We start from the raw sequence: 25,386 nt of genomic DNA on the forward strand, positions 1-25,386 counted from the left end.
GAAGATGAACTTGAGGCCCTTGGTTAGGGAGACAAGAAGATATGGATATATTTTTACAGATCCTTTACTTTACAAAGGCAAAAACAATCTCTACAAACACTATTGCATGGCCAGAATGTTTTTTCAGTTTTACCATGGAAGAAATAAGTCAAGTGTCAGCTTGTCTGCTCAGAGGAGACAGTTGTCTTTAAGAATTGGTGCTATCTGATATTCTGGATGGTTTCGGGTTACCATTTAGCACAAATTTATTATTTATTACCAAGACTATTAAACCTCAGTGTGTGAGGAGCAGTGCTTATAAATGGATGTGGAGACAGAAGTATTCTGACCTTCTTGTAATAGTAAAGGTCTTTATGGTGCTTAGGAAGGAAAAGAGGAGAGAGGATGCTGAAACTGTCTGCTGGAAATCAGGCTCATGGTTTCTCTGTTTGCACTCCTCCTGTCAGCTTTGGTATTCAAAAGTCATTTCATCTCTACACTGTGTGAGTGGTTGTGTGTTACTTAACAGTATAACTGGAATGGTGGTGTTTAATTCTTTGTCTGATTTTCAAGGTTATGGTCATAGTCATAAGACTGGGACTTCTAAATGGTAAAATTCCTGTAGGATCTTCTTAAAAGCTTCAGATGAGGGAAACATTCAGAAATTTCGACAAAATGGGAAAAGTTGGTGGTATCTGCTCACTGTGGAGTCAAACTAACAAAGCTGATAAGACCATCTTAGCTATCAACAATGCATCTGAAAATGCTGGGACTTGACACAAGTCAGGCCTGCTCACAATCCTTAAGAGAACTGGGTAAGAGCCTGTGCCAGGCTTTCCTCTGATGCTGGGATGTACAACAGTTCAAAACATAAACCAAAAATCAAACTCATCTGGCTGCCAGTACCTTTGTCCAAATTCTTGGCTTGCTTTTCAGTTCCCAGGAGTAATCATGCCTGTGCACAGCTACAAAAAAACCTATTGATTATTTCTCTGTATGTTGTAGTTTCTAGTGTACTGGAACTAAGAGTGTGACACCAGTGGATTTTTGTTGTGGAGCTGCAGTCTTACAGATTCTCTGGTGTTAATAATAAAGATTGAATTATGCATGGCTCGGTTTTTTTTTTGCTGGTGTCACCAACAATTTGTCCTTTCTTTGGACTTTTGGAAGAAGTTATTCACAGAAAGGATGATTGGGCACTGGAATGCACTGCCCAGAGAGGTGGAGTCACCATGCCTGGAGGTGTCTAAGGAGAGACTGGATGTGGCACTCAGTGCTGTGGTCTAGTTGACAAGGTGGTGTTAGGTCATGGGTTGGACTCAATGAACTGAAAGGTATTTTCCAACCTAGTTAATTCTGTGATTCTCTAGTCTGCTGAATTTTTTAAAAGAAAAAAAAAAAAAAATGGAAACTTGGTGTCTGGAGGCTTGCAAATCTGGCTGGTATAGACAAGGAGAATCCAAGACTTACATGAGAAAGGCTTATTTTCCTAGGAAGACTCTCTACACAGATTTTTAACATCCTTCATCCCTGACATCACCATTCATCCAAGACAAACATGTTTAAACTAAAGGATATAAATGTTTTTATTGGTTCATTTTTAATGTGGGCAACTACTGATAACAATAAAATTATTTTATATTTTTTTGTGTGTCAGTGTTTTACAAATATGCTGTAACTGTGCAGCTGTTGGATATGCACGACTCCTAGAAAGTTTCTCTCTGGCTGGGAGCAGCTCATCATAGGAGATGGTTTCTGTAATTCCAGATACAAGTATCTGCAATGTGCAGTTCACATTCTAGACCATAAACCATCAACACAGTTTCTCCTCTTCAATAAAATCCTCTTTGTGTTTTGCAGATCAATAGAAATATGCATTTCCATAATACCACCCTTGAATTAATGAAGTGGAAGTACAGATGAAAACAGTCTGGAGGAAGCTTGAAGTACAATACAGTTTCATTCAGTTTCCTAATTCGGAGGTAAGGTTAATGCATGCAAAATTTTATTTTGAGTATTTAATGGATAAAAAGCATATGATAAGCAGTCACCATCTCTTATAAAAAATTTCAGAGCCACCTTTTTTATGCTAGTGACAGTCTTTAAAGCATTTAAAGCAGTTGTTTGATCTAATCTCTGTCTATATCTCAGTTATGAAAAAAGACAAATCAGCATCAACTACAGAGACATATGTTGTACAAAAGCACATTGGAAAAGTTATGTTATGAGGCAAATTTTATTTGGTAGGATCTGCTTAGTCATGAATACTACTGATGCTTTAGCTGATTTTTATTTAGTCTGTTATTTTGCTGATATGACTGGGCAAAAGCTTTACACAGTGTCAAATGGCAGGGCATGAGCATAAGTAGTTGGGTTAAAACTCTGGGCACAATACTATTTTAAAAAAGGAAACATAAAACACCCTCAGCCACCTTCACAAGTTACTTTTTCTGCCTTCTAGTCCACTGTCTTTTTAAAGATGAGTAGTATTATAAGTAGTTGAGGGAGGGAGGTTGTTTTTTGCTTTCCTTGTATGTAAATACTGATCTGGCAAAAAATAAAATGGCAACACCACTCCAGCACAAAATTTCTCTATCTTCACACAGTTGGTTCTCTTTTTGCTGGGGATTATGGGCTTCTAAGTCAACAAGCACACAGATGGCAAGAAGAGGGAAGCTTATCAGAACCAAAGAGGAAGTCCTTGTGCTAATTATTCCTGCTCCTATGTACTTCCTCTTGTTTTCATACCTCTTATACCTGAATTTCAATAGCAAAGAGACAAAGACAAAAAAATTGATCATGGATACTAAAAGAGGGAAATACTATAAATACCAGATATGAGCAGGGTACGTTGCGCAGGTGTTGATCAAATATTTTATGTGCTTCCTGAGTGAGAGATCAGCAGTATTATATATTCATTGCCTGACCTGCTTTCAGGTATGTCTTTGAGCCCATTAATGAGTTTGGACACCTATAAAAAACAGTGAAAGCGAGTGTTTAAATATTTGTTGTATACAGAAGGTGTATTTTGTTTGCGTCTAAAAGTACTGCCTGATAGTTTATTTGTTAGTTCCTGATTGGTTTACAGAGAGAAATTTGAATTAAATTTCTTTGGTTGTTTCTTCCATTTTAGGGTTCAGTGAAGAGTATCAAATGTCTGACAGTTCTCAAGAGAGTTTATCTTTCTTTAATATGGAATCTCTGTAATACAACCCTTCATTATTATACTTTTGCTAATTCTACTTCATTTTGTGAGAAAGTGTAAAATTTTTTTTACCTCTTACTTAGTGTAGGGTAAATAGGTCTCTTTTAATTACACCTGTGAATTTGTGCATTTCTATTGCAATGCAGCTGGAGAAATTCAAATTAGTATATTACACATAATCAGTAGGGTTATGTGTGCTCAATTCCCTTCTGCAACTGGTGTCCCATGCAGTGCTGTCTCTTTATTTAATAGAAACATTTTGGTTGTATGACTGCTTTATTTTCTTCAGATGTTGAAAACTGGACTTGGATGAGTTCCAGCACCACCCATTAAAATGTCAAATACTGCCTTAGTTTGACTTGCCTGCAGCAAGGTACAAGTTTGAAGGACATTAAAGACCTCTGAACCAATAACTTTAGTTGACAGTTTAGGAATAACTGCCTACTTTTCAACTTCTCCTGTCCATAGAGTTGTCATCTTCCTGTGTCCTCCAAACCAGTGGTGGTAGGAGCATCTTTTATGTGATGGAGCTTGTTCATTCAGTAGCCAGAAACACAGACCAGGTGGTGAGATGGTATTCCTGCAATGATTTTCTTATTAATCATCAAGACTGCCCAAGATCCTCTCTGTTCTGTTAGGAAACAATTCTTTTGTCAGGTTGGGTTAGCTGCCATTGAATTTCCTTGGTGGCAAACTATTTGCTAGGAGTTAATTCCATAGCAAACAGGCTGAGCCACTTGAGGCTCAAACCACAGATGGGAAATACAGGTCAGTGTGCTCAAAGCATTTTCCAGGAGTGGAGGAACCAGACATCCATGTCATCTTGTGAATCAGTTGATCAAAACAGGAAGTGCCAGTGGTTCCACTCTGGAGCTGCTCTGTTCTGCAGTGTCCTCCTAACAGGACTTCCCTTGCTCCCATTGCCCCTGGCTTATCCCAGCTTGTTCCTGTAGTCTCAGCATCTTGATCTCTTACCACACAAAACAAGAGCCTTTCTATTGCAAGGTCAAGGCTGTCAGACTCAGCCAGGTCAGATAAGGCTGCTGAGAATCCCTTCATTTTTATATTGGCTCTGTTTGGCTCAGGAGCTCCTGTTGGAAGTGTCATGGGCAACAGTTTTCAAAGAAATCTAGGCAAGTTCCTGTGTAGTAAAAGGAAGCTAAATTTTGTGTTTTATTTCTGTATTTGGGGATGGGAATTTTATGGGGTATGATAAAGAACAATTTAGAGTCTTAGAGTGAGAGAAGCATACAAGGAATACATTTGCAATACTGTCTGAAGATGTTTGTAGGAATATATTTTCCAACCAGATTATTGTAACATGGATATGTAATTAGAAACATACCAGATTGCCTTTTTTGCTTATTTTTTATTTAGCATTTAGATTAGGAATGGTGAAAGGTGGGTTTCAACCAAACATTAATACATGGAGTAATTTCGCTTTCAAGAATTGCTTTCTTTCCTTTTTTTTTCCTGAGCCAAAACAAAGCAGATAAATGTTTCTTTCTGATGGTACTCTTTTGAAGCAGTCCTAAGTAGTCAGTCAGGGAGTGGATTCCTCTAAACTAGGTCGAAAAGTCAGGAATGTCCTTCTCCAGATGTTCCAAGGTTATGAAGGTACAGTAAATTTCATGAAATGTGAGGTGAATTGTTTCTAAAGTGTTCCAGTTGATACAGAATTTAATTAAAATAAATTCAGGGGTCAACTTCTAATGTATTTTAAAATAGTAAATATTAAGATAATAAGCAGCTATTTGTTAGCTTACTAAAATCTAAAACTGATTTAGGTAAGGGTCTTTTTATAATATCCTTAATGTTTATAAAGACACTGTGATGCAAATGTTCCACTTTTCTTATTTCTAAACCAGATATATGTATCATCCCTTAAAAAAATTACTTGTGTGCCATAGCCAAGTCTATGTAAAGAAAGGATACTTTTATCATGTCCTTAAAATATGTGTATTTTGAGTTTACAGCACAATACAGGAATTTCAGGATATCTTGAATAAAAATGTGAATCTGTTTAGAGTAATGGTAGAAGGGTCTGTAGTCACATCTGTTAGGAGAATTTCCATGGTGTAGATGTGCAGAGAGGTTCCCAAATGGCTACACTTCACTGTGCTTCAAACACATTTTGTTGTTCTAAGATCTGAAATTCCTGCTCTCGTTCAAACATGCTCATTCAAGTTGCTGGTGTTTGAAAAACAATTATTTGTTTCAGTTGGCAGGTAAAGCATATGAAGGTTTTTTTACAGAAACAGTTCAGTCCTAGGCTTTCAGTGGGATGAAAGTGAAGTGATAAAGGGTCTGCTTGTGCAGAGGAGAGTCCCTGAAGTCTTTGAGATAGCAGTGTGTGAGAAGAGGGATATTTATACAGGTGTTTTGAAGTTCCATGCACTTTGAGTTGTTTTGGAATTTGCAAGTGTACACTTGCAATCTGCTCGGTTTCCCCTCCCCTCAGTAAATTTCATGTTTCATCTCTGAATTAATAAGACTTTTTTAATGGGGAAGGGGACTAAAAGTTTACTTTATTAGTCTTTAAAATTTGCACAGGCACCCACCAAAGCCACTCTATCCCTTTCCATGGGTTGAGATAAAGACCAGGAGAGGTCACTCGCTGATTACCATCACAGGCAAAACAGACTCAATTTGGGGATATTAACTGAATGTCTTACTAACAAAATCGAGAAGGGCGAGAAGTAGAAACCTTAAAAACACCTTCTTCCCACCCCTCCCTCCTTCCTGGGCCGTACCTCCCCTCTCCAGCAATGAAGGGAAATGGGGCTTGTGGTCAGTTCATCACACATTCCTGCTGCTGCTGCTTAGGGAGGAGAGTTCCTTCCCTGCTCCACAGGCTGCTGCAGTGTGGGTCACTCTTCCCTGGGTAGTCCTTCAGGCACAGCCTGCCCTGATGGGAGTCCCCCACAGGGTCACCAGTCCTACCAGGAAACCTGCAGTGTGCAGGTCCTTCCAGAACTCTGTCCAGCACAGCTTTCCCTTGGGTTCACAGACTCCTCTCAGGCATCCACCTGCTCTGGTGGGAGCTCCTCCATGGGCTGCAGGTGGATCTCTGCATCCCCTGGGCTGCAGGGCACTGCTGCCTCACCATGGCTGCACCATGGGCTGCAGGGGAATCTCCTCTCCTGCCCCTCCTCCTGCACTGACCTTGGTGTCTGCAGGGTTGTTTCTCTCACATATTCTCACTCCTCTCCTCCCTGGCTGCAGGAACATCTGTGCAGTCACATTTTTTTTTCATTCTTTAATATGTTATCTCAGAGGCATTATTATCATTCCTGATGGGCTCAGCCTTGGTCAGCAGCAGGTCCATCCTGGAGCCAGCTGGAATTGGCTGGACAAGCTTCTGGCAGCTTCTCACAGAAGGCACCTCTTTAGCCCCCTGCTACCAAAACCTGGTGACATAGAGCCAATAAATTACTGCAGTCTTTCCTCTGCTGGTTTGGTTTCAGTACGGTTCTTAACTCAAAATGTGTGAAAAGTCTCAAAAGAAAAAAAGGGAAATGAAAAAACACTTAGGATGTGGTAGAGGATTACAAGATACTATATAGGGCTTGATAGAGAAGGTTCAATAATGATGGGGGGTTTTTTTCCCCTTTCTCTCTGCCAAAAATAATTCTATGTTCTTTTCAACTTGCAACAAAAAATACTTCCCCTGATGGAATCTGTGGTTTTCCTGTAACCTCAATTTTTCCTTCACAGATTTAATTTGAATCAGTCTTATTTCCATCCTATTTAGAAGTGAATCATGTAAGCTAAAGAATCCGGAAAGAAAGAAGGTTTTGATAGTGAAGATGTGGAAGGAATAAATCACCCCTAGATGGAATACCAGCCTTGACAGAAGCAGCATAAGAAAAGGCAGAATGAGACAGTTTTATGAATGTGATCTTGCATGACTGGAGTATAATTGAATTGCTGAAGTTAATGCAGAGATGACTTAGGAGGAATATGGTTTTACTTTTAAGATTTTTAGCAAACATTTCCCCCTACCCTCCCATCATCCTTAATCTTGAAGGTATCTCCTCTGTTTGCAATAAAAAATAGTGTCCAAGTCCTCCCTGTAATGCTGAGTATGGGCAGTTTAAGTCATACACCATGATGGTTAAAGAGGAAAGTAGGAAACCAAGTGATATTCATAGAAGGAATATATCATATAATCTCTGTATCTTTTTAGTTTCTTTATGTCTTAGTCCACTTGCTTTCTTATAATATGGAGAGAAAAGATTGAATGAAAAAAAATGTACAGGTTTTATTAGTCGAATGTGAACTTCACTTAATCTAAAACCAAAATGAGCATCTCCCCTATATATTGATGTTCTCCTGTCCTGAGTTCTACTGTGCAACAGTTGTTGAAAAGTGTTTCATAGTGTGTTTAAAATAACCTTTTTGCACTGAGAAAAGAGCTGGTGTAGTTGGCTGATAACACATGAGAGATTTTTAATCTCATGACCAGAAAGCTCTTGTTTGCTTTTTAATTTTGTGTGAAAAAAAAAATTAACAGTATTGCTTTAGCACTTCAGTGCTGGGAAATAGAGGATTGTAACTATTGAAGTAAACATTACCTTTGAACTCTGTTTTTGTCTACCTGTTGAAAGGTTACTGTGTTTGGATTTAGAAATGTCTTTGAAGCTGTATTTGATGAAAGTACATTGTTCAAACTTAGCAGGAGTATTTGTGTGCTTGTGCCTGCCACGTTGTTTCTGTAGTTATTTAACCCAGCGGATCTACAGTACACTTAGAGCTTAACTTAGATTTGCATTAAAATCTGGTTTTATCTTAGCAAGATTTGCAGAACACTAACAGGGTAAGATAGTGCTCAGGCACATGCATTTAGAGTCCTGGAAATTTTTCCCAGAGTATTATTATGCTTCCTTACATATGTCACGTTGAAATTAAGTGTTGCAGATGAAAATAGATGCTGAATGCAGCATATTATTCATTTTACATTCTTTGTCCTCTGTATGCACTTTCTTAATATAGCAATCTAGTTTAGTATATCCACTATCTGTGAGGTAACTGTAGGTGAGCCTGTCCTGCTTTACACATGAGCATTTATCACTCTGATACTGAGAATATCTGAGCACTTTACAGGTTCTGTGTAAGATAATGAATGAATCTAGTTCAGGCTATTCTAAACTTGCCACTGATAATACTTGGTCACTTCTTTGCCCTTGCTGTGAAGGTGGTAACCTCCTCATGTTCTGTGCCTGGAGTTTGTAATCTCATAAAAAATATCCCCAACTTAAATTTCTAGGGTGAAGTTAAGGCTCACAGATGACAAAAGTTAGTCAACTATTCATTAAAATTCATAAGAATAAGAGAGGTTACAGTTTTAAGTTATTAGGGTAATACAACTAAACACAAAGAATAAACTTAATAGGTAAATGTAATTTGCTGATTAAATGTATCTAAAATTTTGTTTCTGTAGTAAGAACACTTAAAAAATAACTTCCCCCTGCCACACAGCAGTTGTTTAGAGGAGCATAAAGGAGCAGCACTTAGAATTTGACTTTTTTGTCCCATCCAGCCATTAGAATGGCTCTTTGGAAGTCTGTTGGAGACTTTGAGAGTCTCTCTGTGTTATTTACAGTGATTTGTGGGAACAGCTAGGCAGGAATTTCTCCCCTCAGCAGAGTACAGTGCCTCCATGGGCATGGCAAGCAGGTGAGGAAAATGAGGATTAAGGCTTCCCTTGCCAAGCAGCGTTTTGTATTAGCAAATCTTCATGGTGTTGAACTTGCCAGTCTTGTCTCTGCTGTTTATAGGTGTCGAGCAAATCCTGTCAAAGAAAGCTCATCTCTCACCCATTTGCACTGGGGAGTGCTGAATTCGATGCTTTAAAAATCACACTGCTTGCTTATGAAGTAATATTTACGAGTTTGTTTTTATCTCGTTCAGGGAACAACATATGAATTCACTGGACCAGCTGTTACCTTGTGAGTAGCAGAACAAATAACATGTCCATGCTGACAGCTTGAAGCCTTGTGAGGACAAGCAGTTTGCCTCTTGTGAAATGCTCTTCTGTCGGCCTTTTTTAATACTGGATCACGTCACTTGCTCTAAAAGGGACACCACAGTCCCTTTGTCACATTCCAGAGGGAAAGGGTTTGCAGATGTGTAAGCAGGCAGATTTCCCTGTGTGAGGCATCCCCGCTTGCAATTTGGAGGGGTTTGTTTGCATTTATGGCTTCATAAATAATGTTTCCTGGCTGTTCTCAGTAATTTGAAACTCCATCTTCCAGGTGTAAATTAAAAAGAAAGGAGGATTTAAAAGCTCCTTTCTGTTACTCCTTCCTAAATTTGTTTATTTTCAGCTCTGTACGGAAAGCGTACCCATTAATAACTTTCCTGTCCACAATGTGAGTGTGAGGAGTGAAGGCTTTGTGCATTATCAGGTTGACTCTTCTGACCTTGGTAATTACTAATCTATGCAATCGGCCCTTTTCTGAGCCTTTGTCAGCCTGTTTAGCGTTTTATTTATTTTATTGGTTTCTACAAGTCCTGAATAAGGAAAAGGGGATTTAAAGAGAAAACACACAAAAAAATAGTAATAATAAAAAAAAAAAACTCTGTTTATTCTTAAGAGGTGGAGGTCTTCTAGAGGGGAGCTGGCTTGCAGAGGGGGGGAAGACAGTATTCTTATGCTAATCCAGGCTCTGGATAAGGAGCAAAGCAGCCGTGCAAACAATGGAAGTGGAGCCAGAAAGTCTGCGCTGCAGTCTAGCACGCCTTGAAAAGCCTTGAAAAGCATGTCGGGCCGGGCGCCTTGGGCTGCCGGGAGGGGCCGCGCTCCGCGGGGCTGGCGCCTGGCCAGCGCTCTCGGAAAAATCCTACCTCCTGGAAAACCAGAGTTAAGGCTGCAGAAGGCGAGAGGAAGAGGGAGAAAACTACTCTTTTTTTTTTTTTTTTTTTTTTTTTTTTTTTTTTTTTTTTTTAATGTTAGAAAAGCTAACCCCCCAAACTCCCCGTGTTGAGTGAGTTGTCTCAGCTTTGTTTGCTGATGTTTTGTACCAAAAATTGAAATTTCCGAGGTGATGCGTCTTTTAAATAGTCGCCACGTTTTCTAAACGTCGTGCAGGAGAGAAGTTAGCAGCTGGAGATGAGCTTACACCTCCCTCCAGTGGGTGAAGTGCTCGGGGCTGGGCTGGGACACCTCCTCTCCTGGGACACCAGCTCCTGTCCCTGGGAGTCCGGCTCCTGTCCCTGCTCCTCCTTCTCTGGGACACCAGCTCCTGTCCCTGCTCCTCCTTCTCTGGGACACCAGCTCCTGTCCCTGCTCCTCCTTGTCTGGGACACGGGCTCCTGTCCCTGCTCCTCCTTCTCTGGGACACCGGCTCCTGTCCCTGCTCCTCCTCTGGGACACCGGCTCCTGTCCCTGCTCCTCTCCTGGGACACCAGCTCCTGTCCCTGCTCCTCCTCTCCTGGGACACCAGCTCCTGTCCCTGCTCCTCTCCTGGGACACCAGCTCCTGTCCCTGCTCCTCCTTCTCTGGGACACCAGCTCCTGTCCCTGCTCCTCCTTGTCTGGGACACGGGCTCCTGTCCCTGCTCCTCCTTCTCTGGGACACCAGCTCCTGTCCCTGCTCCTCCTCTGGGACACCAGCTCCTGTCCCTGCTCCTCCTTCTCTGGGACACCAGCTCCTGTCCCTGCTCCTCCTCTGGGACACCAGCTCCTGTCCCTGCTCCTCCTTCTCTGGGACACCGGCTCCTGTCCCTGCTCCTCCTTCTCTGGGACACCAGCTCCTGTCCCTGCTCCTCCTTCTCTGGGACACCGGCTCCTGTCCCTGCTCCTCCTTCTCTGGGACACGGGCTCCTGTCCCTGCTCCTCCTTCTCTGGGACACCAGCTCCTGTCCCTGCTCCTCCCCTGGGACACAGAATGTCACTGACATTGCAGGCAAAAGCACTGCTTTGTCCAACCCTCTTTCTTACTGATTGAATACAGTAAGACCAAAAATACAGGCTGTATTCTATTTTTCTTTAGGCATCATGAGATCGAAAATGTACTCTTTAAGCTCCAGATAAAAACCCAGTTTTTGCAGAACTCTTCTTCCTCTCAAGTTCCATGATTTGCATAATCACCTTCGCTTTGGAGGCATAAAGAAATTGTGAATTTCTTCCAGGTTGGGCAAAGGTTATAAATGTAGCAGAAGCAAGCCAAGATCATGGGAGCTAAGTAAAATAAGTGCTTACCCTGTCAGTTTGTTAATCTAGGGATTTTTTATTTTTTCTTTACATAGATCAATGAATAACTGTCCTTAAATTATGAAAAGAATACTGTAAGGTTGAGAAAACACTCATTAGTCTTCATAGTGCTGAAAGAGATGTTGCATATTAGAAACTCTTTCTATGAAAGCATTTGTGATTTTGGAGGCACTGGTGCACTTATTTTAGGATCCTTTTTCCACTTCTGAAAGTGTGAGCAAACGTATATTCGGGATTGAGGCCCAGCTTTTTCCTTTCCTCAGCCCAGGTATATTATTTGTGTTGAATTATGGAAACTCAGAGCCAAAAGTGTGATGAGTCTCTTAGGCAGTATAGTATGACCATTATATTTTAAATAATATTTACGTGTAAAACTTCTAACAGTTTTGATGATTTTTTTTTCCCTTGCTGCTCATGTTTGGTGAACGAAAGTATGTTTCTTATGAACAAGATCTAAAAGGTTTAAGTTATGATTCCCCATTTGGAGTTATTACATTTAGAGGTGGAATGCATTACATGTGGAGACTTTTCTCCTTTTTCACATTGACTGGTATGACAATAAGGAACTAGCAAAAATGATAAATAGATCATAAAAACATATGAGAAGGATAGCTTCTGGGTAGAATAGCAGAGGTTGATGTCATTTATTGTGGAAAGAGCATGGATGTCCATCTGCTAATTGTCTTAAGGGCAGAAACTCTAAGCCAGCTAATCACCAAAGTGAAGGAACTGAGAAAAGAGGGAAATGGGTCAAGATGGAAAAAAAAATTGTTTAGTGAAATTTTCTCTGAATATGTTCAAACGAGAGAATATCATGTTTGTAACACATTAGGATATGTCTGAATACCTGATTGCAGTGGGAGAACAATTTTGCTGAATGTCATTGCAGTTAATTTAATTGAAGAAACTTTGTAGCAGTTAGTTAATTGGAGTAGCAGAGTAACAGCAAGAGGAGCATTCGGGAGTCCAGTGAGTGGCGTCCCCAATTACCTAATTTTGCTGGGCATGGTAGAAAGCAGCTAGGCTTTAATTTCTTCACAGTTAACAACTTTGTTTATGAAACAGACAGATATATCATAATTTAGTACTTTGGCTTCTAAATTCTGCTGTGATGTACACATTTGATATTTGACAGGAGTGGCAAATATTCCTTTCAGGAGTTATCTGTGGGTTTTGGTGGCTTTTCCCACTGGTCAGAAATAAGAAGTCCTTTTCTAAGACTGTGAGCTCCCTTGCTGCAAAAAACCTGTTAGGGTCTTGTGGTTTTTTTGAAGGAACAAATGTGTTGCAATCCATGTGTGGTTATATATGTACTATAGAGAGGACTAAAATTTAATTTTTCAGTGTTTGAGAAGTATACAGTACACACAAATGTGCTTTATTTATCATTTCAGATTTCACTTCAGTTTCTAGAAGGAGAAAAGACCTTTGGATAATTTACACAGTCTCTTGGCTTTTAAATGTATGCAATCAGGAATAGTTTTAAATAATTCTTAGACAATCCACAGGTCACGGGAATTATTTCTGTGAGTTTGAACGGATTAGTGACTAAACAAATAGGGCCTTACGTGAAGTTGGTTTTGTTGATGGCCATGTAGCCAGCAGTCTTCTCCATCAGCTGTAGGATTTCTTGACAGATTTTGGGGGTGGATTTACCTTGCTTGTTTAATTTAACATATTTGACAGCGCTCGAGCATAGGTGGTTTGAGTGTTTCATTGTGACGCTTTTCTACAATTTGTGTGAGCATGCCTTGCAATAGAATAATAAAAACATATTTAAAAAGTAGGTTTGTACAAGTATTTGACAATTCAATACACAATCTGAAACCTTCTTCTTGTTATGGGCTTGGTTAAATTTGACTGTTTGACTTTGGATGAACTGAAGCTACTGTAGTTCTTTTTGTATTAAGAATATTGAAATGTAATCCCAGATCAGTCTATTCCTGTCCTGACACCTGTAGCTACATGAGATTGTGGCCTTTGTGAACTGAAGAGTAATTAAGTTTTTGGACTCTATTTAGTCTGAAAATCTGCCCTACAACCTTCTTCTAAGCAGTGGTTAGGAATTGTCTTCTAATTTCTGATCTAAATGAATTTTAATGGCTAATCCATACCTAGTTGTTGAACCAGTAATTTTCTTAAGGTTGAATAGCTGTGTGTCTGTCATGGTGTTTATTTCTGTTACATTGTCACAGTGTAATTTACCCATCAGTTTTAACTGTCTTAATTGTATTATTTTCTTTTCTTTTTACCTCTAAATGTCTTTCTTTCCTTGAGATAGTATCCTTCTAGATGGATGTTGAATATATCAATCACATTGTCTCTGTGCTGTTCATGCCTTACTGTTTTCCCTGGGAAATTTCCCTGAGAAATATTAGAAATACTATTTGTGTCTTTCTTCCAGCCACATCACACAGATGTGTCTGATGTTCTGTAATCAGTTGGTGTCTTTGGACATAACCATCTCTTATATATGAGCTTCCAGTCTGTGTGAAACAGAAATTCCTCAGAGTCACCAATATGCATGACTTTCCCAATTTCATGCTGTTGTACTTTATTCCATTTCTGTTACTTGAGTTCTTCCCATGATCCAAATCTTCCTGCCTAAAAACAACACTCAGCTGAACTGACAATTTATGTTTGTCAGCATTTTTTTTTAAATTTTTGCTTTCTGTGCTTAGTTCATTAATGAAAAGGCTGAGTATTCTTCAGTCAAGCTGAATCAAGAATCAAGGTCCTCAAATGCCATTTGAACTAGGCTACTAATCTCTCTTCTTGAAACTACTTGTCTGCCCTGTAGTGAATTCTTTACTGTTCTTATAATCCTTCTTTTCTTCATCCAAATGAGTAATTTTCTTTGTGGCACCATATCAGGTTTTTTTTCATAATCTTCCAGGGAAATTGTTGTTGCACACTGACTTAGACTGACAGTTCACTTTATCTCTGGCATTCTGTTCATCTCCAAGTCCTGTCCAAAACTGTACCTGTGATTGAGATAATATGCTTACTGTTACCTAAGTTGCTTCTTGCCCCAGTTACACATCAGAGAACCTTTTACTAAGTTTGATTTGTTGTGTTTAAATACATTAACTTGGTGCTACATGTACTGCTGCAAACGGTTTGAAATATCTTGTCTGTTGAAACGGATTGTGTGTTCTAATTCTTGTGAAGTCTGAGATTGACATTTTTCCATGTGTTCCGCTTATACAATACTGTCTTCGTTGTTACATTCAGCACTATCATTCTTTATTGAAATTTGGAACAGCACAGCTCACTTGGTTTGGGGATCATGCTGTTAAAAATATTACATAGCCACATCTAAAGAGCAGTTACACTGAATTCCATGCTTTCAGAGTTGGTTTGGGCCATATGGCAGATCCTGCACACTTCAGCTTATATTTCTGGAGTCATACAGAACATAGGGCTGGACTGCTGTGATAGTGAATTCACTGCTGAGTTCTAGTTCAGAAAAAAACCCACAGTTTCAATAATAAAAGCATTTTCTTCAATAAACTGCTACTAGAAAGGATAATGAAATACAGTGCAAAAAAAATCAGGTGTTACCATTGCTGAATTAATTACTTTCTAGTGGATTATAGTTGAATGCTTCTTTATGGCTACAATAGAAAAGAGATAGAGAACTTCAAAATCAACAGATTGGCTTATGGGTTTGATTCTCTTCAGCATAATTCTGTTGGCAGAGTAGCATTCCAAGTGTTAATTGGTGCTTTAATATATTTGAAGGGGTTATTTAATTGTGTCATTCTAAACTGTTTTATCAGGCAAGTTTTGGAGAAATACCAGCTGATGCTCTTTCAATTTTGTGCCTTAGCCAGGACTGCAGTCTTCCTTTTTAATAGGAGTCTGGAAGGGTATTTTTTGTTGTAAAATGGGGAATTAGAATTTGTTCTCTTTGATTTTTATTACATGATTTTATATATATGTGAAAAGGGAAATATTACTGGAAGGAAAATTGAGGTATAAAATACTGGTGGAAAGCATTATTTTTTGAATAGGCTTGGACAGCATTTCTGGAAACTACCTTAGAGTGTGTCACTGAAACAAAAAATCACCATGAAATTGGAGTGAGTTGCATTAAAATGGTTTATTTCTTCTTTTTTTTTGGTAACATGCTGTGTGGTACAGTGGCAAATACATGTTCCTGTGCCAGTGTGCCCTCTGGTGAACTGAGGGGCAAGTTTTAAATGCTCCTACTCTTGCAATGTACAACAGTGCAAATACATATTCCTTCTGAAACTGGACGAGACAGAAATTATTTCTAAAATTACTTTAAACAGACTGTTACTGAGATTTATTTGGTTCTGCTTGATAGAATACTGTAAATAAAGCCTTTGTTGTTATTGCTGCATAAAGCTGTTGGCAGTTTTCAGCTTGGACATGTTTTATTGAGGATTGCAACTTCATTGCCATTGAAAGCATTAATATTTATGCATTTACGTTGCTGGCCTTATGTTTTATAGCTAGAAGGATGTTTCCTTATTAACTGTCAGAATTGGTGCTGTGTCTTGTGCATGGGGAACACTAAAGAATAATATTTTTGCTGTCCCATCACTTTTCCCTCTGCTTGGCCAGGAAGTTTAATTCGAAGTTCCCGGTGCTCCAGATATTTGCACAATGCACAATTCTCAGTCCATCCCACCACAACCTGGCAATAATCCTGGCTGCTGTGGTGCTCAGGGTGCCTGGCTCCCTCTCTCTTTGTGGCTGCATTAGGGAGAAGTCAGAGACGTGTGAAAAGTAGGCCAGGGGTCGGGGCGGCGCGCTGTGCCCGCCGAAATTGGAAGTGATGGACACCTCCCGCCTCAGCCGCTAATTTGCCTCCATGTCAAATGCCTCCAAAGGCTCATTAAAATGAAAACTCCTCGGGTCTCACCGACAGACAGATTGAGTTATTGATGCTGGAAACAGCCACCAACAGTAATTGCTGCCCAGCCCCGAGCGAACGCCCCTTCTGGCATTCATGAGCCGTGCCAGGCTGACAGGGGTCAGGGGGGTCAACCCTACCCAAAAGAGGCCGAGGGGAGGCAAAATCAGGGCTCTGTTCATCTTTGTGCAGCTTTGCTTTTGTTGCAAGGAACTGTTGAGGTGTTCAAGCTGCTTTTTAGTCCTTTGAGGCCCAATTAGGCTCCCCTTGTGCATCACCATTGAAAAGCTCTGCTGGCAGAACGTGACCGCAACTGCTGCAGTCTGGAAAAGTGACTTCTTACTCAGTTTAGCTGTCTTAGCTGTGTGTTCCCCCACTGCACAAGAGTGGAATTATGGTTTATTTGTGGAGCAAATGGAGTATGGATATGGTAGTATAGTTTTTCAGGAGGAATTAATTTGCACTCAGCTTGGGAATCTGAGATTTCACAATTTTGAATTATGGTTAGTGTTGTCTTGTTGTTGTTTTAAAGATGCAGTACTCTTCTAGGAGAAAAAAGTAACAAGAGAAGTATATTAAGTAACCAAACTAACTGTTAAATTTAGTACAAATTTGGTTTTCATCCAGCAGAGAGGCTGGGGTCTTTCTGCAATAAAGATTCTCTACCAGCAGTTTTCAATAGGTGGCCTAACATGGTGTTACTGTTTCCCACCCAGTATTATGGGAAGTCACCACTTGAGTTTAATTTTTATGGAAAATAATTTAAAGAGATTTTCATTTCTGTAAAGAAAATAGTTTTCAAACAGATTTAGATGTTAAATCTGTTGAGTACTACCTCTAACAGCTATATGCAAGTCTAAAATTATATGTCTGTGACCAGTGAGTTGACATACCTAATATTTTTTATAGGAATGTAAAAACATCCCTGTGGGTTGTTACCAAAAGTTTGTATTTCAGAAGAACCCTGTTATTCAGTTAGATAGTAAATACAGTTAATGTTTTCAGTTACTAATGTTAATAAACACATGAGGGTTTTTTGTTGGGTTTGCTGGTTGTGCTCAGCAGGATGACCACCTTGAGGGTTTTTTCCTTGCTTCAGAAATACATGAAGTTTTTAACCATTTTGTTTCATTATGTTTTCCAGGAAACAAAGGTGGAAAAGCTACAGCAGCATCCTTGCAGTCTGAATCCTGTATTAGGCTTCACTGGGCAGACTGAGCTCAGCACTGGTCAAGCTGAGGGGCCGGTGCCCTGCACAGGAAGGGTTAAAAGTGAACAATGACTCGATTGAGAGTTCATGAGCAATTGCTTGGAGCCTATCTGCTTATCATCCTCCATGTTCAAGGTAAATATGAGCTAGGTGAAATGAGGTTACCTTTCTGATTGGTAACAGAGTTGTGTATTTTCCAGTGGTTGAAGTAGGATATTTTTCTTTTGGAGTTTCTTTGACAGGTGACTTTTCTGGCCTGATGTGCTATGTGGATGCTTCCCTAAAAAGTAGGACATTGTAGCAGTCATTCGTTGTAGTATAGATTAGGTCTATTTTAGCAAATACTTAATTACAAACAATGCCAAAAATGCCTAGTATGCCATGGAGCAAGTTGGATGAGCAGCAGAAGTGAAGGTTTGACTTTCTGGATTTCAGTTCCCTCTCTGTGTGAATATTTGATCCCTTTAACTTTACCCACTGAAGAACTTGCAGTGTGCAGTTCCCTACACCTTCTGATGCTCCCAGCAGCCCAGAGGTAGTTTGGCATAATTAATTTAAATTAACTTGCTGTGCCTACTTGATGGGCCAAGGTGAGCCTATGGACTATTCACAAATACCCTAATTTTTAATTAGTGAAGATACTCGTTTGTGTGTCTGTTGTCTTTCCGTACCCCAATTATCAAAAACTTCTGGAAATCCAGCTACCATTAGAACTTTAACTCCTCTGTCAGACTGGGACAAATTGCAAAAATAAATATGCAGCAGTGCCCTGCATGTCCAGCAGGCACATATGCATTAGTCAATATTTATCATTTTACTCATAGGCAATAGCAACTGAAGGATAATTTTTTCTCTCTAGATACAAATAGAAATAATGATACAAATATACAGGTCTTCTAGTGGCTAAAAATTAAATTACATTAACTCCTTCCATGATCATGGTGATTAATAATAGTTCAGTAAATGACTTCTAAAAAGTAATATAGATAAATTAAGTTTAAAGCCTGAACAATATTTTTCAGCTTCAAAAGAAGAAATTGCCTTATCTTAGAAATTTTCCTGACTTTTAAATCAATACTGAGGGAGTTCTGAAAGCCATGGAAAAGCTGAGCTTATTGAAGTGTTGTAGGTTCTTTGCAAGTTACCTGAGGGCTTTTCTTCAAATATAGAAAATGTGCTTAATTTCCAGGGGTGGTGAGGAAAAAGCCAGTAAAGTCTCTCTGCTTTTCCCTAAATTTGTGGGGGAGGAAAGAATTAAGATCATATTCATAAAGCATTTGAAACTTTTATAGGAAAGAGACAATCTAAAGTGAAAACTTGAAACAGATGAAAAAGTTTCGGCAAGGAAAATACACACTGGATTTTAGAAAAATTCACCATAAAGCAATCAGCAGAGGTGAAAAAGATTCATTAGGAAGAACTGAAGAGAATTTTTGTGATTTACAGAAAGAGGAAAGAAAAGCAGAGAAAGTAGAAACCTGTGTGTGTACTTGCAGTGTCTGGCATCCAGCTTAATGGTTTGCTCTGTTGGCTTTTTTTTTTGGAGGCTTCTTCAGAATGTTAGGAATTTCAGAGCTTACCAAGACCTGAGAGAATGATAAAAGCAAGTATGTCTGTATAGCTGCATGTATATATACATACCAGATTTCCTAACAGGCAACTTGAAAAAGCAAGTGGCTGCATGTGTTGATTACTGTGAAAATATTCTTACAATAACAAGAGAAACCAGAGGCAATTCCATGGCATTGGGGAATAGCTGCAGTTTCTCAGGTTGGTGCTGTGCAGCACAGGGGGGCAGTGGTTACCCTTTGGGTTGTATCTTTACAGCTTTGGGACTTCTTCACTTGCTTTGAGAAACAGTCAGAAATAAGCCTGGGTTGTAGATGGCCAGATTGAATAGCAGCCTCTTCAATTAAATCATTTTGTATTTCCTTTCTTGCTGTGGAAGGCCTTTGCAGTAGCTTTAAGTCCATGACATGCACTACATCTTCATCCACCTCCTTTTTCTAATCTAAGGCAAGAGGTTTTGGGCTTCAGCTGCACTTGTGGCTGCACTGAAGAGGCTTTGTCTTCCCAGCAGTGCAGGGTTTTCATACACAGAACCAGTTTTACTTCTGAGCAGAGTTCCTTCTTTGTTGTTATAGTGCATTGATGAGCATGTCTTATCAATATATGGAGCAGTAATAAAGTGCTTAACATCCACTTAAACATGTTCTCATAAATTTGGGACTTAATTGCTGGAAGTTTCCTTCCCTTGTGGTTCATCACACCTTTATGAAGTCTTCAGAGACACCAGAGAAGACCAATATTTTGATCCTTGTAAATTAGTTGACTAAAAATGTATTAATACCACTCTGATATGTATGAAGATATATTAAAAGTCAAATTTAAAAATAATTAGTGTCAATATTAAATATTAAAATGGACTTACAATTGCCACTGTTTGTTAGTGAACTAAAAAAACCCAACTGTTGATTTCATTTTACTGCTCTAATTACTTTTATTCAAATATTTGATCTAGAGAAGGTATATAATAAGATACATTTTAAAACCTTTATGCATTTTCTCAATTTCAGATGAAGTAATTAATTGAATTTGAATATATAAACTAATCTGAAACAAAATTCTCAAAGCCATAGAAGGAACTTAGAGTTGTCAGTAGCTGATTCATTACTTGAATACACTAGTTTTGTTTACTGGTGGTTTCCCCATTTAATGGCTGCATCTGTCTTTAAAACATGGGCAGCAACCATGTTCCAATGAATTTGTCTGATTAAAGTTCTTCCAAGGGTTTATTAAAAGTTGATCTATTTCTTTATTAGAATTTTGCTTTTAGTTTTAAGTAACTAAAGTCCATTTAATTTAAATTAGAATGCAGTGTACTTTTTTTTAAGGAAAACATATGAAATTTTCATATCTCTGGCTTTTATATTGAGTGCCTAAAAACAGAGCAGTGTTCAGAAGTGACATTTGGGGAAGGGAAGTGGGAGCAGAGGCTGAGCTCTGCAGGTTGGGAGGCAGAGGAGGCAGGGGCTGCCTGTCTGTGTTTGAACACTGGTGCAGCTCCTGGGAGAGCTGGAAGGGCAGGAGAGAGTTTTAAACCAGTAGTCTGGGAAAGTGCTGTGATTTTTAGGAACCAGTTCTGCTAGATGGAGCTACCTCTGACATGCCTGGTCTTTGGAGATCACAGCCTTGATACATAAAAAAAGCACTATAGGAGAATTATGGTTAGAATGCCAAACACAGAACTTGTAGAAGCATTTAAGATCATTTCTTAACAGAATGTGTTAAATCACTGTGAAAGTTTGTGATAGGCAGAAAGGTGAAATCTGCTTACTTGGAGTGGGGGATTTTGCAGTATGTGCATCTTAAAGCAAGAAAAAGTAATTTAGAACTACCACATCAAAATATCAAGGTATGTCTTTTTCATAAGGAAGGAATATCCAACATAAAGAGCACTGGTACAACTTTCATCTTTGATGAAAAGCCCCCAGTTTGTGTCAGCACCAGCAGGAAGGCTGGTGAAGGGGCTCTTTTGACAAAGATTCTTGTTACTTAAATATTGAATTTCTTGGAGTTTGCAAGCATGTATCAGAGTAGCTACAAAGAAATGCCTCTAGCATTGTAGTTCTGCTAGGACAAATCCCTTTAAAGGATAATGTAGTGTGGAATAGAAATGTTTTTATAGGCAACACCTATATTATGAATTCAGAGAGCTATCAAACAACTTGACTGCTATAGGCCATACTGGACCTTTATTTGTGGAGAAATAGAGGATGCAATTAAGTAAGAAACTGTAAGCATAACTTGGCTTTTGTATTTCTCTTCTTTCACTTACTGCTGCCTCTGCATTTCACAGAGCTGGTTTTTTATGGGTCACACAAATCTTTTCTTACATCAGAAGACTTAATGAAATTGTATCTGTATCCTGGCATTGAGTTGCAAGCAGGTTAACTTGGGTTTTAGTGATTAGTAACACTGCAGTGTCACACACGGGACATTTTTAAGATTTATCCATGTTAATATTCATATTTGAAGCATGCTTTCAAGTAGACTTAGATTTCTAACCTGGTGAGATTTTTAATATCCTGTGCTTCTTTGAAATACATTTTATAGTCTTAAGTTATTTTCTGTGATTGGAAGAAGTAGTGCTTTGAATAATTTATCAAAGGCTGGCTATGATATATTGTCAGGCGTTGCTCTGCTTCAATAATTTCCTTTTTATTAACTTTTGAAAATTTTATTTATTTTATTAAAATAAAGCTTAATTTTAAGCAAAAAACCCTTAAAGTGTTGTCCTGTCTGTAACAGTTGTTCACACTTCTAGAAATGTACAACACATGCAGTGTGTGATGGAGCAGAGCAAAAGACAAAATCAGAGCTTGAATTCCCATCAGCTTTTTTCTCATCAGTGTCACACCCTGCAGTGAAATTAGGGGTATGTCCCACCATTACTCTGATATTTCATTGAATGTTGTAACTTTGTAATGCAATAAAATACACGTTACAGAGCAGTTTGAATGTTTAGAAGTCTATGATTCTGGGGTTCTCAAGGATGGATAAACAGGCTAGAAGTGATCCAGGATGTTGAACAAGCCCCCCAGTGTGTGATAGCTCATTTGTTGCTCATATATATATTATTTTGCCCCACCAGCTCTGTGCAGTTTGCAGGTGGAGGTTAGGAAGGAGTGGGAAGGAAGCTTTGCTGTGCCTGAAGTCTCTGGGTGCTGCATTTCAGTGCACAATACCTGCACTTACACCTTTGAAGGTTATGTGAGATTTGTGTGTCCTGAGCTGTACTGCAGAGTGACAACAGCAAGTGTCATGGAAAAGAAGAGATTAATTACATCATCAAGATCCCTAAAAAATGGTCCTCCTTTTCCTTCTCCTGCTCCCAGGGGGAACATGCAGCAGTGTGAGTGTCTCAGAGCTGGAGTCTGAGGGTGGGGACATAAACCTTGGAGCAAGATGTTCTTTAGGCCTATGCTTAGTTCTCTCTTGTTCATTTACTCAGTATCTATTAACCAGGAAAAACAGCAATGAAACATCCTGGGAGCTCAGGGCCTTCCTTTGCCCTCTTAACATCAAAGGTGGATGTAAGCCAAGTCTTTGCACACTTGACTCCCATCTCCATATCCAGCAGCTGTAAGGTGGACATTAATCTGCCTTGAAATGCTGAGGATGAATTGCAGTACTACAGTAAAGGATACAGTTAGTTATCCTAGGTGGAGGCAATTAAAAACTGGTTCTTGTAGTCATCCCAAGCATCTTCAAAATTTTCCTCTTCTCTTCCCTGGGTACTCAAAATCCTGTCTAAGAAGAGTTCTGCTTACAGTCTTAGAAAGTAAAAATACAAGAGTGAAGTGGTTTGTGTTTTTTTCTCTGTTCTTTCTGCAATTCAACTATTACCTGTAACATGAAAGCAGGCTACTATAGAGTTTCACATTATAAAAATAATGAAATTGTAGTCTGTTCTTGCTTTGAATAAAAATCTTTGCCTATAAAAACTGAACAAATGACAAAGATGCTGCTTCTTTGAGAATGCAGTTATCTGTTTTGGATTTTATATGGTATGTGCTTTTCATAAATCTTACTATGCCATCCATCTTAGTAAATGAAGAGGGAAAATGTATTTCATGTCACTTTTAGTATAAAAAGTTGGTATACCTGTGGTCATGCTTCAGTGTTAGTTTACAGAGAATTATACTGCTTTAAAAGATGCCAGACATGCACAAAAATGTTCTTTGTGTTCTGAACTAGGAGAAGCTACTTTAAGAGTTCCTTCGATTTCTCCTCAAATAAACTGAAAAAACTGCATTACACTGCTGCATTGGACAGTGCACTAGGTGTGCTGTATTAACCAGATGAGGAACTCTGCTATTCTCAGTACAGTAGGACCAAATTTCACAAATATTCCATTGGCACTTGTCTAAATGACATAGTGGATGTTACAGTAGAGTGATGCAGAGGGCTGTATCTGCACAAGGTTTTATTCAAGTTTTTCTGGACATGTTTCAAGCAAGGTACAACAGGACACTAGGTAGTATTTCTAGAATAAAATTATTAACTCAGATTTGTACCATAATATTCTCATCACTTTACAGCTCACATTTGCTAGGTTTGACAGGAAACCCAAGAATCTGTTCCAAGAGACTGTGAGTTTCCTGGTCAGGTTTTTTTTCCTTAGAAAAACTGAGTTTTTTATGGTAACCTCCTTTTTTTTTTACTAATAACTGAATTTGTAAAAGCTTCTGCTGGTCCTGATTGGCTGCTGGGTTATCAAACCTCACACAGAGCCTTGCTGTGATCTGTATCAGTGCAGGTGGTACTTTGTTCACAGCTCTTCTATCTGCATTTGGTTCATACCTTGAGGATTTGGAGCCAAGGTGGTGGACAGAAAGAGATTTCCTGTTGGTAAAATTGTGCATGATAAAGCTGAGGGAGAGGGTAAAGATGTTCTCATCTCATACATTAATCACATAGCGTGTCCCAAATGAGGCAGATAATGTTCATCATTTTTGTCCTGGATGTTCTTCGCTAGGAAGGAAACAGATGGATTTTCTTCGGAGTGCCTATGTTCACAAAAGTACTTTATTAATATGAACAAGAGCAAATGGTGTTTAACTCTGCTACTGTTGAAAAACTGAGGGCTACTTGGAACATGATGTAGCCCTGTTTCTATTCTGTGAAAGCTCGTTTGGATGGATGTTCGTGTCATTTACTGAAATTTAATTTGCAAACAAGACTTACTTTAGCTGTGTTTTGAAGTACTAATGCATACAGACATCAAAAAAACCAAGAGATTTTGGAGTTATTACCACTCTTCCATGAGACTGTGAATCTATAAAAAATAACTTCAGAAAATTAGAAAATTGCATATTAAGTGTGTTCAGTCATGCATAAAATTATTCTTGTTGTGGTTATCAAGCCGTCAGCGTTTTGGTTTTCTAAATACATGAATGAGAGAAGCTTTCTTCAGAAAATTCTAACCAGTTACACCACTGCTTTCCTGCCCTACCTCAAAAAGAGAAGATATCTTTCTTTTATATTGATTATGGTTGGAAGAGCTGCTGTTAAGGTACAAAATATGTCAGCTAGGTATTTCTAGAATAAAATTATTAACTCAGATTTGTACCATAATCTTGGGAGAGGAGATTGCCTTGTTTGCTTCAATTATAAATATAATTATTGTCATGGTTTGCCTGTAAAACTCTTGATCAGTTGTCAAAGAGGTGCAAACTTTGTTTGTTTTTGGGTTTTTTTTGTGTCCAGGTCAAAAGCCAGACAGCATGCTTCATGGTACAGGAATGAAGACAAATTCTGACCAAAAGAAACAAGCAAATGGAGTAACACTTGCTCCAGAAGACACCTTACCTTTTCTTAAATGCTACTGCTCAGGACATTGTCCAGATGATGCTATTAACAACACATGCATGTAAGTGTTGCATTTGAGATAGAGAGGCTCTTTCAAGAATATAATTTTGGGTTTTGAGAGAGCTGACTACCTCTGGAGGCTGACCAGGGTTCTCTCTGGTGATCTGACCATAATTGATTATGTTCTGTGAGTGCTAAACCCCATGGTCATCTCTGTTTTCACCACACCTCAGAACAATTTGGAACTGGTCATTTTAAGGCCAGCAACTGCTTTGAAGGACAGAGGTTTTAAGTAACCCTGTGGTATTTTATAGCTGGGTGAGTATTAAGTGTCCCAAATCTAAGCTTTCTGACATGACCACCTGTTTGCTTATTTCTTCACCTAGTAGTCAAAAAGGTAGTGTAATGTAAATAACGTGGCCATTTACTGAGAATTCTTCTTGTTGCGTGTTCAGTTGTTACAGACAATGAAGGAAAGGCAGGGGGAAATAAAGAAAAGCCTGTGGACATGTAGAG

The 25,386-nt window shown here is 39.0% G+C and overlaps 1 protein-coding gene across 1 annotated transcript in view; it reads left to right on the forward strand.

Annotated features, from left to right (window-relative positions):
• BMPR1A (bone morphogenetic protein receptor type 1A) overlaps positions 1 to 25,386 on the forward strand; it is a 72,558-nt gene that overhangs the window by 35,946 nt on the left and 11,226 nt on the right. The window contains exons 2-4 of the mRNA XM_083866368.1: positions 1,840 to 1,961; positions 17,431 to 17,631; positions 24,769 to 24,931. Coding sequence (XP_083722494.1) covers positions 17,565 to 17,631; positions 24,769 to 24,931 — 230 coding nt within the window. The 5' untranslated portion in view covers positions 1,840 to 1,961; positions 17,431 to 17,564. The remainder of the gene's footprint in view (positions 1 to 1,839; positions 1,962 to 17,430; positions 17,632 to 24,768; positions 24,932 to 25,386) is intronic.

This window comes from Zosterops lateralis (genome assembly GCF_965231275.1).
Source record: "Zosterops lateralis genome assembly, chromosome: 8".
NCBI lineage: Eukaryota > Metazoa > Chordata > Aves > Passeriformes > Zosteropidae > Zosterops > Zosterops lateralis.